The sequence below is a fragment of the Clarias gariepinus genome, chromosome 26 (genome assembly GCF_024256425.1).
Source record: "Clarias gariepinus isolate MV-2021 ecotype Netherlands chromosome 26, CGAR_prim_01v2, whole genome shotgun sequence".
Lineage (NCBI taxonomy): Eukaryota > Metazoa > Chordata > Actinopteri > Siluriformes > Clariidae > Clarias > Clarias gariepinus.
The window spans coordinates 10,159,408-10,172,500 of record NC_071125.1 but is presented as its reverse complement, the minus strand read 5'-3'; the positions used below and the strand labels follow the sequence as shown (position 1 = coordinate 10,172,500).

The window sequence follows — 13,093 nt, the reverse complement described above, 5'->3', positions numbered from 1 at the left end:
GGCAAAAAAAAAAATACTTCGTCTGCACCAGTAGCTTTCTTTCTTTCTTTTCTTTCGTTTTTGAACAATAATAGAGCAACAAAAAAGTTAATAGGCTTCTTCTGTATATAAAAAAACTAAAACAAAAGCACTGGTTTGTATTTTACTCACCTGAAATTACAACTACAATAGATAAGAGCAGCTTTGCAGTATTAATATCCATTTGAAAGAAAGCGCAAGTCGTTTATCCTCAGTGTTTCATAAGATACTACTACTAATAATAATATTAATAATAATAATAATAATAATACTCAAAAGAGCACAAGTTTGGAGAACGTGTACAAAAGAAAAGAAACAACTGAAAAACAAGGTCTTGAGTTGGAGCTTCCGTCGCTCTGAGCCTTTCCTCCTCCTCTTCTGTGGGAACTTCTGCAGATCAAACCTTCAAATTCTGCTCGCATCTATACACGATATTACGGTAATGATCTTTGTTTATCTTTGTTCCTTAAGATTAACTCTGTGAAAAGTTCATCTATTCATCTTTAGTCTTAGATATTATGAAGTTCTACCATACAAGTTTCTGTCAATGAGCTGTTACTATAGAAATGATAAAATATTAGACAATGTATTAAACATGTATCAGTCTTAATTTGTTACATGTGAGATACCAAAACATCAAGACAGAGGTAATCCAACAAGTGGACAGGGATTGAAAGGTGTCAAAACAAGACCTTCAAATAATAAAATAAATGATGAATAGTGAATGTTGATGGTGTAACAATATGTTATTGTAACCATAACATTGACACTGTGACACTGTGAACATTTCCTATGGTAAACTCCAGAAGAACTGTTCAATCTCACAACAGACAACCAACCTGAAAGAACATGTGTGCAAAAAGTGTTAAACATCTGGATATGTTTTATATTTTAGATTGAAAATTAGATTAAAATTTTCTTTTCAGATTCACAAGGTAGTCACCTGGAATGGTTTTAAACTTACAGATGTGCCTTGTCAAGGGTTCATTTGTAAGATTTCTTCTTTTCTTAATATGCTTTAGACCATTAGTAGTCTTATTAGCCCTATCAGTGCTACTACAATCACTGGCCAATCCATATTACAGCAAGAAACACTCAGTTACGATAGTCCATTATTAATTGAAAATAATGAAGGTCAGTAATTCCGAAAACTTTATTAGAAGGCACAGGCCCAGAAACTGCTAATTTACAGCACCTTAGATTAGAGCCCACACAAATGTTCAAGTGTCAGACATATTTCAAAATCCACTGTTCAGAGGAAACTGCACACCTTCATGGACAAATTGTGACAAAGAAACCATTACTTCAGAAGAACAACAAGCAAAAGAGACTTGCTTGGGTCAAAAAACCACAAGGAATGGACATTAAATCAGTGATCCAAATGTGAGATTTTAGGTTCTAACCCCCATGTCTTTGTACTGTAAGACGTAGCGAGTGTGAATGGACAGTTCTTGAATGCATGGTTCCCACTCCGAAGCATGGAGGAGAAGGTGTGATTGTGTGAGGGTTGCATTGGTGGTGATGCTGTTGGTGATGTAGTCAAAACTGAGAGCACACCTTACTGGCATGGCTACCACATAATTTTCCATCAAGAAGGAAAATAATGTTGCATCAGATGATTGGCCTAGACAATCACCTGATCTAAATCTAATTGAGATGGTTTGTGATGGGTTAGACTGGAGAGTAAAGGAAAATTAGCCAAAATGAATTCAACACCTCTGGGAACTCCTTCACAATTGTTGGAACACTATTCTAGGTGACTACCCCATGCGGAAGACTGAGAGAATGTCAAGAATGTGCAAAGCTGTCATCAAAGCAAAAGGTGGCTACTTTAAGGAATTTAAAATATTGAACATATTCATGTTTTCTATATGGCTTAAACACTTTAAAAAAATTGAATAACTTATAAATCATACAGGTTATCCAGAGCCAGTTGTCAATGATAATAAATGCAATGTGTGTCAATTGGAGTGTTCTAGCAGAAAAATCATTCATGTAAAATTTATTCAGATTACTTCCCATTAAAAACAGTGGGAAGGCAGCTGACTCTTAATAAATTGTACAAAAGAACTGGCCATGCTTCCTTAGTCACTATAGAAGCATTGCCTGGACTGTCAAAGGTTACTTCAAGTCAGACAGAAGTGCGTGGCAGGAACAGAGCTGCTTACCCTATTATCAAGGTGTACATGTACTTGGGTGAGCATAGAGTTTTTTTTCCAGATTTAAAACCTATTAGATTAGATTATTAGATAAAACCCAGGTTTTTTTTAGGTAAACCCAGTCTGTGAAAATCCTGCTAAAGTTATTTTTTTGTGATTTGATGTAAACTATTCTATATATAATTTTATGTGGAAAACAGTTAATCACATAAAAAATACTTTAGCTGTGTTTTCACAGACTGGGGCACATATATTCTACTATGTTCAAAAGTATAAACAATGTGTACTGGCAAAACATTGATGTTTCACTCTGGCATAGTTTTTAAGATATGATTGTACATATTCACGGAAGGATGTAATGTATACCCTGCAATTCAAAAATGTGTACAATGGACAATCAATGTGCACAATTACTGTCCAAAGATCTTAGTAAAGTTTTAAAAGGCTCTGATGTGTTTCACAGGGATGGATTCCACTGGAGTAAAAAACCAAATCATGTTTTTTTAAAAAAACTTTTTAGCTCTTTATTCATTAATAATAATCACTTACGACCTGGCTTACAATAATCGTCAATTATCCGAAACAGGAAAAAATACACTAATATGTGTCAATAACAGGAACTGATAACATCTCAGAACGCATATCACTGGTTCTCACAAAAATAATTATAAGAATGTTTTTACTAATTTTCAAAGCAAATATTTTCTAATTAAAAGTAGATTATATTTAATGGACATTACACACTGGGCACACGTATATGAACCATCCTATACAGTATGTGTCAGGAAACATCCAGCTGCTGGTGGGGTTAAATCTGGGCATATGTCAAATCATATTGATTTAAAGGGAAATGTGTGCTGGGAAAAAGTGCACAAGCAACAGGAATGATTGCAGTTTTTGTTACCTTCACCTTTCACAAGAAAGGTAGAATTGTTGCTGTAGTAACGATTCTGTAGTAGGACTCGCGTAGACCCGGAACCTTTAAAACTGTTTATTTTGTTTCTACAGGGAACATTAATTTGTGTGCGCCAGTTGGCGCGAGTTGTTTGACTTTCTTATTGCGCAGTAACAGCTGAGATTAATTTGATTAAAAAAAAAGATATTTACAACAATAAATAATTTTGCATTGGCAAAGTAGAATTTTACTACCTGCTGAAGTGACAATGAAGTTCCGAGCGAAGATAAACGATGTGGGATGTCTCAATCATTTCACACGTAGGTAAATAGTGAAAAGTTGTAGTTTATCCGGGAACCTTTAACAATGTCCTTAATTTTACACGCGATATATGTGTAAGAAGATGATTTGATAAGATGATTTAAATGCAGAATACAGTGAGGTTTTCGTGCCGACATGCTGTCTGTGTTCATTTTTGCGGTTTTAATTTTATTTACCAGTTTAATAGTGCGTGTGTGTGTTTATTTAACATTTTTTTACGTTCTATATCTGCTAGAGGATGCCTCTGTACACAATAATGAAACTGCTGATGTATTTACATTTTGTAAATAATTTCTATTGACTGCATATTTATATGAACAAAAAGTGTCTTGCATAGCAGGAATAATATAGCCTATTAATGAAATTTGTTACAATCAAATTATTGTACATCAACTAGCGGTTATGATAAGATAAGCTGAAGGTGAAAGAATTGGTTTGATAATATGCAGGTGTAAAGTTTGTCCCCAGATAAGTCAAACATACAGGATATTACAAAAAGGCCCCAGGTTCAGTTCCTAGCCACTGGATGCAGTGCCAGTCTCAAGCCTGTTTAAAATGTGAGGGTTGTGTCAGGAAGGGTATTCCTAAACGAAGCAGCCGCAAGACTAGCAACAACGTAACTCTCAGTCTAATGATAAGGAATGTCCAGAAGGAGATTTGATTTGAATGTGGCATGGACAACAGTTGCACAGAGAATAAATAATAAACAATGACATGCACTCAATTTATGCCCATGCCTACACCTCATCCAAAACTCTTTTGATGAAAGAATTTAGCCATATATTAGTGTCTCAAATCACTTAGACAAATCTGAAGATGATGATAGGAGGAATTATATACTCTGTCAGACAAACAAAACAGAACACTTTGGGAATAATTCAGCTCGTTAAGTTTGAAGAAAGAATGACTGCATGAATGAAGGAGCACCATATCCAAAGTGAAGTATAGAGGTGTTAGGGTGATGATATGGAGCTGCAGAGTTTAATGGGGCATAATCCGGACTGCCACTCAATACTTTTGAAGGCTTTTGAAATTATGGGCCCTATTAATTTTTAAATGTTTTTTTTTTAACAATACTTATTTTATTTTATTATATTTATACGTGCAAAGCTATACAAAATACAGTGTGTGGAAAACTGGATACAGTATACAGTTTTTTAAATAACACGAATAATAGTGTATAAATACTTAATATAATTCTGTTTCTAATAATAAGAAATAAAAAATGGGGAGACTGCAATTGTATAAAAAAAAGAGCTTGCGCCCTCTGCCGACAAAGTATGGAATATGCGATGAAAAACACCTTCTGTGGATAACTCTATATAAACACAGGGAGGCCCAAAGAATATATACATACTTCGACATAAAAAAAAGCATGGTCAGATGATGGCATCAACGATGGTGTAACCACTGACATCTTTAAAGGAAACATAATACTATAATGGCATATGGCAACTACACTTGCCTTAGTGATTATGTACGTTTTTATTTCTCAACAAGTAAATGGTAATCAGGATCATTGTGTCTGCAGGTGTAGTGAACACCATTACAAAACTCACAAAGACTTGTGTTGTACGACTTACGGTCGACAACATTTTCTTCGTCCTTTCTGGAAAAGTTGCCAATGGAGGAGTCAGTATGTGGTGTGAGTTACTGCAGGTAAACCCTTGTGCATACATTTATTTATTTATTTTTGTTATGTAAAAAACTAAGTGAAAATGCAATGTAAAGTAGACATTAAGATCTAAGGTGCATTAAAAACAACCTGAACACTTTGAAAAATGTTGAACTTAATACAATTGTCAGCATTTACTTAAGCCTTAATTTCTCAGATAGAATCATAAAATAATGCTTTATTGCATTTACAATGTTGCATTATTGTATTTACCCTAATGTTCATTAATGTTTTTTGTTAATCAATAAACAAAAAAGTCAACTGAACTAAAATGTTGACAGGTGATTGTAGTTTCCAAACATAATGTCATATTTCATGTTTTTTGGTAATGCAATAACTATGGCTATAGGACTAAACAGTACACAATATGAATGTCCTTTTATTACTGAACATGTTGACGGACATGGCTCCCAAGGGACTCATTTCACTGTCTGCAGCTATAGGTCACTGCTACTCCTTGGCAGTACAGGTTCCCCACTGACCCTTCTCATCTAAAATAGTTTCTCACTGTCATGCTCAGTTGTGGTTAGGTTAGATACTGTTGTTTGGAAAACACACCTTGCAGCCACTGGGGTAACAAGTTCCTGTGCAAGTTCCTCCAGCCACTCTTTATAGTCCCTTTTATAATATGCATTGTAGCATCCTACAGCCAAGAAGAAGAACCTCCTTCACTACCAGTTCTTTGAGCAATGCTGGGAACCAACCAAGCAAGCAAATCCAAATCTTTTTTGCATTTGTATTGGTTGTTATGGGATGCTGGGACTACAGCATCAGTTTGTTTGTACTCATGTTTTCCTCTGTTCACTGAACCTTTCTCAATATCATGATATCATGGCAGTATCATGAGAGTCTGGGTGTCCTGCCAAATGCAGAAAGCAAAAATGTTCTATTGAGAAAGTTTAAATCTTTGTTTGCCCAAAGAGGCTTAGTTACTCAGCATTTTGGTTGGACAGGTAATTCCTGCAAGGTGGACCCATAGTCAAGCAAATCAGTCACATTCTCATGTCTGTGAATAAAAATGTCTGAAAATGTCTTTATAATAAATTAATATTTGTCATGGTGTCAGTGGTAACAGTAAGTAACCTCCATGAAGATAAAACATAGAAAATGACAAAAAAAATGAAAGTGTCAGTCACTTAAGCACCATGGTGTTTCCAAATGAAAGTGTCAAATAAAATGCAAAAGTTGAAGGAAAAAAAGTCTTTTACAATGTCTTTGGATATAGACAGGAAAAGAACAAGTAATGGATAACACCTGATATAAAGAGTGAAAAAAAATCAGGTATTGGTTTTATCTATGCTGAAAGCTGTTTCTAATACCTTAATGAAGGTGCTCACAGATCACTTTAGAAACATCTGGGGAAAAAACATAACACCTGATGAGCCGCAAGAACTGGTGAGGCATCGGTCTGCTCTCAATTCCATCCTGCATTTTTTGCAGGATTCTTTTTGGCAGACTGAATGCAGCCATTGACCTTTAGCTCAGACAGAAACAGACAGCATTCAGAAGATGCGGCGGATGCTTAGACTAGGCTTTTGCTCTTGGAAGAATTATAGAGCAGTGCATTTAATGTGCCACTCTTTTATACATATGGACATAAACCATGCCATGAAAATGATTTTTCCTTTAACATGTAATTGGTCTGTGTGTATGAAACCATGTGTTTGTTTGTTTTTTATTTCATTGGTTGCTTTGCAAGTACATTCTGCATACTTGAGACCTGACTAATCCTCCATTTTATTCTCTCACAGGTTAACTTTTTTGATGAATATCAACTGGAAGGTGTGTCAACAGATGCCAATGAGATTTGTTTAGAACTAAATCCAGAGAACCTATCCAGAGCTCTAAAAACTGCACAGAATTCCAAATCAGTCAAAATAAAACTGACAAAGAAGCACTGTCCATGCCTCACTCTAGCTGCAGAATTGGTAAGAATAATGTATTGTATATAAAAACAATTGTATAATATTTGTTATGGAAGTGGTTAGCGACTTCAGATTTTCTGTTTGTATAAATGATTATGGTGATGTCAAGGACCTTGAATGGGCCCAAAATAAAGCAGGAATTCAAGATTAATTTAATTAATTTGTTTAAGAAATGTACATTTTAAAACATTTGACTAAAATGTGCAGTATTTTTTTAATAAAATAATCTATTTTCCATCATAAAATATTGTTGTAATAAGTCCGGGTTTTTGTGAGTAATTATGTCTGCAAAAATATGGATTGTTTCACTGATACGTGAGCATAACAAAAGCAGAACCATAAAAAAAATTACATTAGTGAAACACATATTTCTTCAAAGTCTATGCACACCTTAAAGGAAATTCACCCTTGCATAACACTTGTGATCTAAAGCAATATTATAATTTTCTTTTGTTGTTGATCTTGTTGATGATTATTTTGATGTTGATCAGTTTTATTACTTGTTTATCCCTTCCAAGCCCTCCCTCTCATCCTTTAGTCGCATTGTCACACATGATATCCCTGTGGACGTCATTCCCAGAAGGCTTTGGCATGACTTTAAAGAGCCAAGCATGCCAGACTTTGATGTAAGTGAAATGGCATCTCCTCTGGTCATTGAATAAAAGGACATATGAGGCATCTTTTTCACTTTTGCCACTTGAGAGGAAATTTGGATGTTCTTTAAAATATTTTGCTATCTGACCAAAAAGAAAAAAAAGAAAAATACTGGAATTAAATTGTGCAATGCATTATTACAATCTGGAAGTATTGTGCTCAGTAGTTAACTTTGTAGGGGAGACTTGAACACGTAGTGTAGTAAAAAAAATCACAGCTGTGTTTAGTAGTGAACAGTAAAAGCTTACATGATTGGGGCTAAACAGCTGTGTGGCCATAGGAAAACCACTTGTTAATATATAGTTTTTAATTATAATGGAATTCGACAAACAGCTTTCATTTGCTTGGGAGCATAAAGACCTTGGAGCAATAAGAAAACGTTGTATAGTCTGAAAAGTCCAGATTTACCCCATTGCAGAGTGTCAGGGTATACCATTAGTGACGTTTTTCTTCGCAGTTGGCATATTTCAGTGAAAGAAAGGTTCTGGGAGGATGATGGATTATTTTCACATATGAATTGGTCTCATATTGCACAACATAATTAAAGCTCAAGGCAGTTGAATTGACTTTTTTAAGCTGGTATAATTTAAAACTCAGAGGCATTTAAATCAAATAGGTTTAAAATATAAATTTATATTAAATCTTAAATATTCAATTCAATTCAATTTTATTTGTATAGCGCTTTTAACGATTTACATCATCACAAAGTAGCTTTACACAATCAAAAGATGTGCACTATTTTTATGTCTATTTTATATGTTAAAAATAGATCTGTAGACCAATAGATTTTGTGTAAATATTTCTGCATGCTCATACTTTTTTTTTTAGTGCAGCTGTAAAGTGCTACTGTATTTTTTTTTTTTTCTTCTTCCTCTCTCATTTTTCTTTTTAAAGCTCTAACTCTGTCAACAATTAATTTTTAGGTCAGCATATATTTACCCCCACTGAAGACTATGAAGAGTGTGGTAGATAGAATGAAGAACCTCTCCAACTATTTGGTAAGTATCAAAAATTTACTGATTAATATACGAGGTATTATAGTATATTAAATTACTGGAAATTGGTCATACTGGACCTTGGTTATAAACACACTTTACAAATTTGGCAAAGATATCTTAGAATGCACAACACAGGGAACCTTGAAACCACAACAACAGAACCACATTTAGGGTCCACTCATGTCAGCCAAGAGCTGCAAGCTGGGGGTACACTTACTGAGGTTACAGGCTTACTGAGAATGGAAAGTACCATGATGTATGAAGGAAGGTGACATTTAGAGCTGTGTATCACACACAGTGCATGTCAAATTAGTTTGTTTTTTTTGCCGACTGCAATTTTCGATTTGACTCAATTTAATAAATGTCTTTTTGTTTCATTTGTTTTATTTAAAACTACTGAAATTATCTAATCTATCTAGTGGAATGCTAAGTTGTGTCTCTCAAAAAGCTCCCCTACACACCTTCACACTCTAGACTGAAATTTATAGCAAATACCTTAAAAAATTGTAGTCCAAATGTTTTGTTTTTTGAGATATGTCTGCATGGAAATTGATCGTAACCTATTAGATTGTTTTCTATTATTTTAAAAACACTTTAACACAATCTTTAAGAATACCATCTCTCTCTCTCTCTCTCTCTCTCTCTCAGGTAGTGGAGGCTAACCTAAGTGGTGAAATGAATTTGAAGATCGAAACAGATCTCGTGTCTGTCACGACACACTTCAAAGACCTTGGCAATCCTCCATGGGGTGAGTTTGTTAATTAAGGAAGTTCACATGTGCTTGTATACTAATTTACATTGGGGTGCAATAGGAGTGGTAAGTTTTTTTAGCTCATCAGTCATTCTGGATCATCATTTAACTTGTTCATCCCCATTTGCTTGCGTAATGTTGACAGAACACTACTAGAATAGTGAAATTTTGTAACAATGAACAGCATAACTGCCTTACATTCTCTTTTGGAATTGTTCTGCCACATTTTTCAAACTCGGTCCCCATAAACTCGGAATAGAAGGTGGAGATAAAATCCTCTGGGCACAGGGGAGAGGCTAGCTCGTCCTCGATGTAAAAACTAGTGTTCATAAACGCAGCAGCAAACTTTCCAACTGTGGTCGAAGTGATAGAATGGTGGCGGCAGGCTGAAGTACAAGATTTGATAGTAGATAGTTGAACAGTAAATTCAAAGATAATAGGGAAGTGGTTCGAAATACAAATATCAATTATTTCTCAAATGGAAGTGAAATTCCAAGGTCCAGTGTGTGGCCATGCGGATGTGTAGGGTCATTTACTGATTGTGTCAGGTCAAAGGAGTTTAAAGACTTTGAAAGTCATGTATCAGTTAAAATCTCCACGAATGAGTAAGCTGTCATATTCTGGCATTAATTCAGAAAGTAACTCTGAAAACTCAGAGATAAAGTGCTTATAGTATTTAGGTGGACAATAGCACACAGTACAGGTCTGAAAAAAGCCAGGTTTAGCGTAAAGCTATTGTAGCTTTTATACGGGAATAAAAGGCAGCTGAAATTTGGATTGAAAACCGCAGTCACCCCTCTACCGTGATGGACACTCGCGGCATACTCAAGCATGAGCTGAGAGAAGGCACTGTAATCACCTAGTTTTAGCTAAGTCTCCGTGAGCAAAAAAAATTCAAATCGCTCAAAATGAGAGTCTTTGTGAGTGATTGAGTGTTCAACAAGGCAGCACATACCAGCTTATAGTCTGCTTTGGGGCTTGACTTAATAGGCATAGATTTTCTTGGACACAGCCCCCAATAACTGATCCTCACCGGCCGGCGACACGGATGCAAACGCCCACCATCTGGGATAGCCGTTCTGAGCCACCGATAACTGTACTCCTAAGAGCGACGCAGGTCAAACTTCCCGTATTCAGTAGATACTACATTTAAAGCAAAGTCAGGATTATCCACACAAGAGGCCAGAGCTGGAAAAGGAGATTAGCATCTCCTTAAAGCTTTTATCAGATGAAAACATGAATTGCTTAAAAATTTCTTGGTAGACCGCTGCATTGACTTTGGACTTGATAAAACAGTGGACCAACAATAACAGATGACATGGCATCCCAAATCATCAGCAGCTGTGGAAAATTTGCACTTCACTTTACTCTTTAAACGATTTAGTTTAATTAAATGTTAAAGTTACTGTAATTAAATATACACTATACTGCCAAAAGTATTTGCTCGTCTGCCTTCACATGCAGATGAACTTGAGTAACATCAAATTCTTAATCCATTGGGTGTAATATAATGTTGACTCCCGAAAAACAGCCCCACACCATTGCAACATGACTGCGACACCAGTGCACAAAGCAAGGTCCTGACCTCAACACAATAGAACACCTTTGGGATGAATTAAAAGTGGAGAATGTGAGCCAGGCCTTCTCGTCCAAGTCTCTGACCTTACAAATGCGCTTTTGGAAGAATGGTTGAAAATTTCCATAAACTCACTCCTTAACATTGTGGAAAGCCTTCCTGCAAGAGTTGAAAATGTTATAGCTGCAAATGAGGCGGGGCCCATCATATTAAATCCTATGGATTAAGAACTGGATGTTACTCAAGCTCATATGTATGTGAAGGCCGGCGAGCGAATACATTTGGCAGTATAGTGCAAGTGTAACGATATTATATTTTTGGGTAAAGAAATAAAATAAAATAATAGATTTCTGATCTGAGGAAATAATAGCATTTTTTCAACAGGGGCAATTGTGGCAGAATATTAACTATAGAAGAAGCGCAAAAGAAATAGGGGAAAAATTCAGATCATCCGTGGTGTCAGACTGATATTAAGTGCTCACTGCTCTGGTAGAAAATAGTTTAAGCAGAATTAGGAAGCTTAAATGTTTTATCTCTAATTTGATTTCATAAGCTTGCATTCTAGAGATGCATATAATTTATTATTTTGGACCACGATTTAATACTGACAAGATACTTTAAGATAAAAAGATATAGATTAGATAATTTGGATTCGTCTTTGTTACTCTTATGTGTTAATTTTCTTAACTTTGTTTTCACACAGGTGCTTCACAGTCTCAAAGTCAAAGCAGAGATGTTGAGGCCATGGCACATGCACGAGTGGATATTAGGAAACTTCAGCAATTCCTTATGGGGCAGCAGGTCAACCCAACCAAGTCCATGTGCAGTGAGTACCCTATACAAGAAAATACGTAGTGACACAAATTACAGATGGAGCAAAAAGAGACAAAATGGTTTAGGAGTGTGACCTAGTAACAGTCCACACAAACCCAGGGACAGTGGATCTGTGCAAGGGGTCAATGTACTTTAATCATGATAAAGGGGGGAGGGGAAGGTACCGTGTACTGTATATTTAGTATAGTGCATAGTTATTGTTGGCAAGTCAGAGGTTGGCTAAGGCACAGTGCAAAAGTGTGACTGGTTCAGTGTCACACTGTGCTCTCTTATTTTGTCTGACATTTCAGTGTCTGATTTAATTTAATACTATTCTATTACAAAGTAAAATTTTTGTACTCTGCTGTCTAGAATCTTTATAATATAAAAAGAGTGTGAGATAACAATCAATCATGTGACCCACAACTGGAGCTTTAAAGGTTGTACCATATATTATAGCTCAATCAAATGCAATTTTAATCGCCCAATCAGACTTTACAGTGATTCGTAGAACAAGCATTTAGTGAATTTGTTTTATATTCTGTAAATATAAATTGGATATAATAAATAAATAGTTGGAGAATATAGAGTCTTGTTTTATAATGTTACATTATATGTTTGTGCAACTATTTACATAATAAAGAGTCAACAGATTCCTGGATATTCTTTATTTTTTTCCCACAGATATTGTTGACAAGAGGATTATTCATCTAATTCTACTTCAGGAAGACGTGTCTCTTCAGTACTTCATCCCAGCTGTGGCATAGATGTAAATATTTATAATTACTGAAAAAATACACTAATGCAATACTATAATAAAATACAGTGTCTTATGAACACATTTGTTAAAAGTATTTTGCACCCAGTGTAAAGAATCAGACATTGACTTCTAAGTAGATTTTTCCCCCCTTTTTTTCTTAACCAGCTTTCATAAAAAAAAAAAAATTCTGGCATTCTTCCTGTTCATTGCTTCATTTTTTCCACACTAAAAAGTTTAAAATTAATGCTGTGTAATGTTTTGTAAAGTTATGATGCAAGAGTGTCTTTTGCAATAAAGTTAACCAATTGTTAACAGTCACAGTTAACATTCCTCACTTATCATTGAACATTTACTCAAATCTTGTGTGCTTATCAATCATATTGTCACTAGGCTAAGGTGAGGGTTACAGAAACCTATATACTTTTCATAGGACTAGCAGATCATACTGGACATAGGGAAGCTAATTATTTATGAAGGTTACAGATAAAGTCAGAGAATTTAGAACATGTTAACTTATTAGATTACAGTTTAAATTTTAAAGCCAATTG

The 13,093-nt window shown here is 35.2% G+C and overlaps 2 protein-coding genes across 6 annotated transcripts in view; one reads left to right on the top strand and one right to left on the bottom strand.

Annotated features, from left to right (window-relative positions):
- Positions 1-301, bottom strand: part of LOC128514349 (receptor activity-modifying protein 3-like) — a 10,940-nt gene extending 10,639 nt beyond the window's left edge. Inside the window, exon 1 of the mRNA XM_053488164.1 lies at positions 151-301. Coding sequence (XP_053344139.1) covers positions 151-202 — 52 coding nt within the window. The 5' untranslated portion in view covers positions 203-301. The remainder of the gene's footprint in view (positions 1-150) is intronic.
- Positions 302-321: 20 nt separating this feature from the next.
- On the top strand, positions 322-12,863 carry hus1 (HUS1 checkpoint clamp component). Of its 5 annotated transcripts, none has more exons than XM_053488163.1 (8): positions 322-457; positions 4,925-5,052; positions 6,820-6,996; positions 7,512-7,619; positions 8,571-8,645; positions 9,294-9,393; positions 11,676-11,798; positions 12,470-12,863. In XM_053488163.1, the coding sequence occupies exons 2-8, from the start codon at positions 5,032-5,034 to the stop codon at positions 12,550-12,552; spliced, it is 687 nt and encodes a 228-aa protein (XP_053344138.1). In that variant the 5' UTR covers positions 322-457; positions 4,925-5,031; the 3' UTR covers positions 12,553-12,863. The 5 variants fall into 5 exon arrangements, with proteins under 5 accessions (XP_053344138.1, XP_053344136.1, XP_053344133.1 ...); XM_053488161.1 differs by lacking the exon at positions 322-457 and adding an exon at positions 2,161-2,214; XM_053488158.1 differs by lacking the exon at positions 322-457 and adding an exon at positions 3,211-3,392.
- The last annotated feature ends 230 nt before the right edge of the window (positions 12,864-13,093 follow it).

What these genes read in the sequence shown, in the direction of transcription:
- hus1 (XM_053488158.1), top strand. Translation starts at nt 3,341, where the DNA reads ATGAAGTTCCGAGCGAAGATAAACGATGTGGGATGTCTCAATCATTTC. An exon ending in TGTGGTGTGAGTTACTGCAG is followed by an intron (nt 5,053 to 6,819) that starts GTAAACCCTTGT and finishes ATTCTCTCACAG; the next exon opens with GTTAACTTTTTTGATGAATA. An exon ending in TCACTCTAGCTGCAGAATTG is followed by an intron (nt 6,997 to 7,511) that starts GTAAGAATAATG and finishes ATCCCTTCCAAG; the next exon opens with CCCTCCCTCTCATCCTTTAG.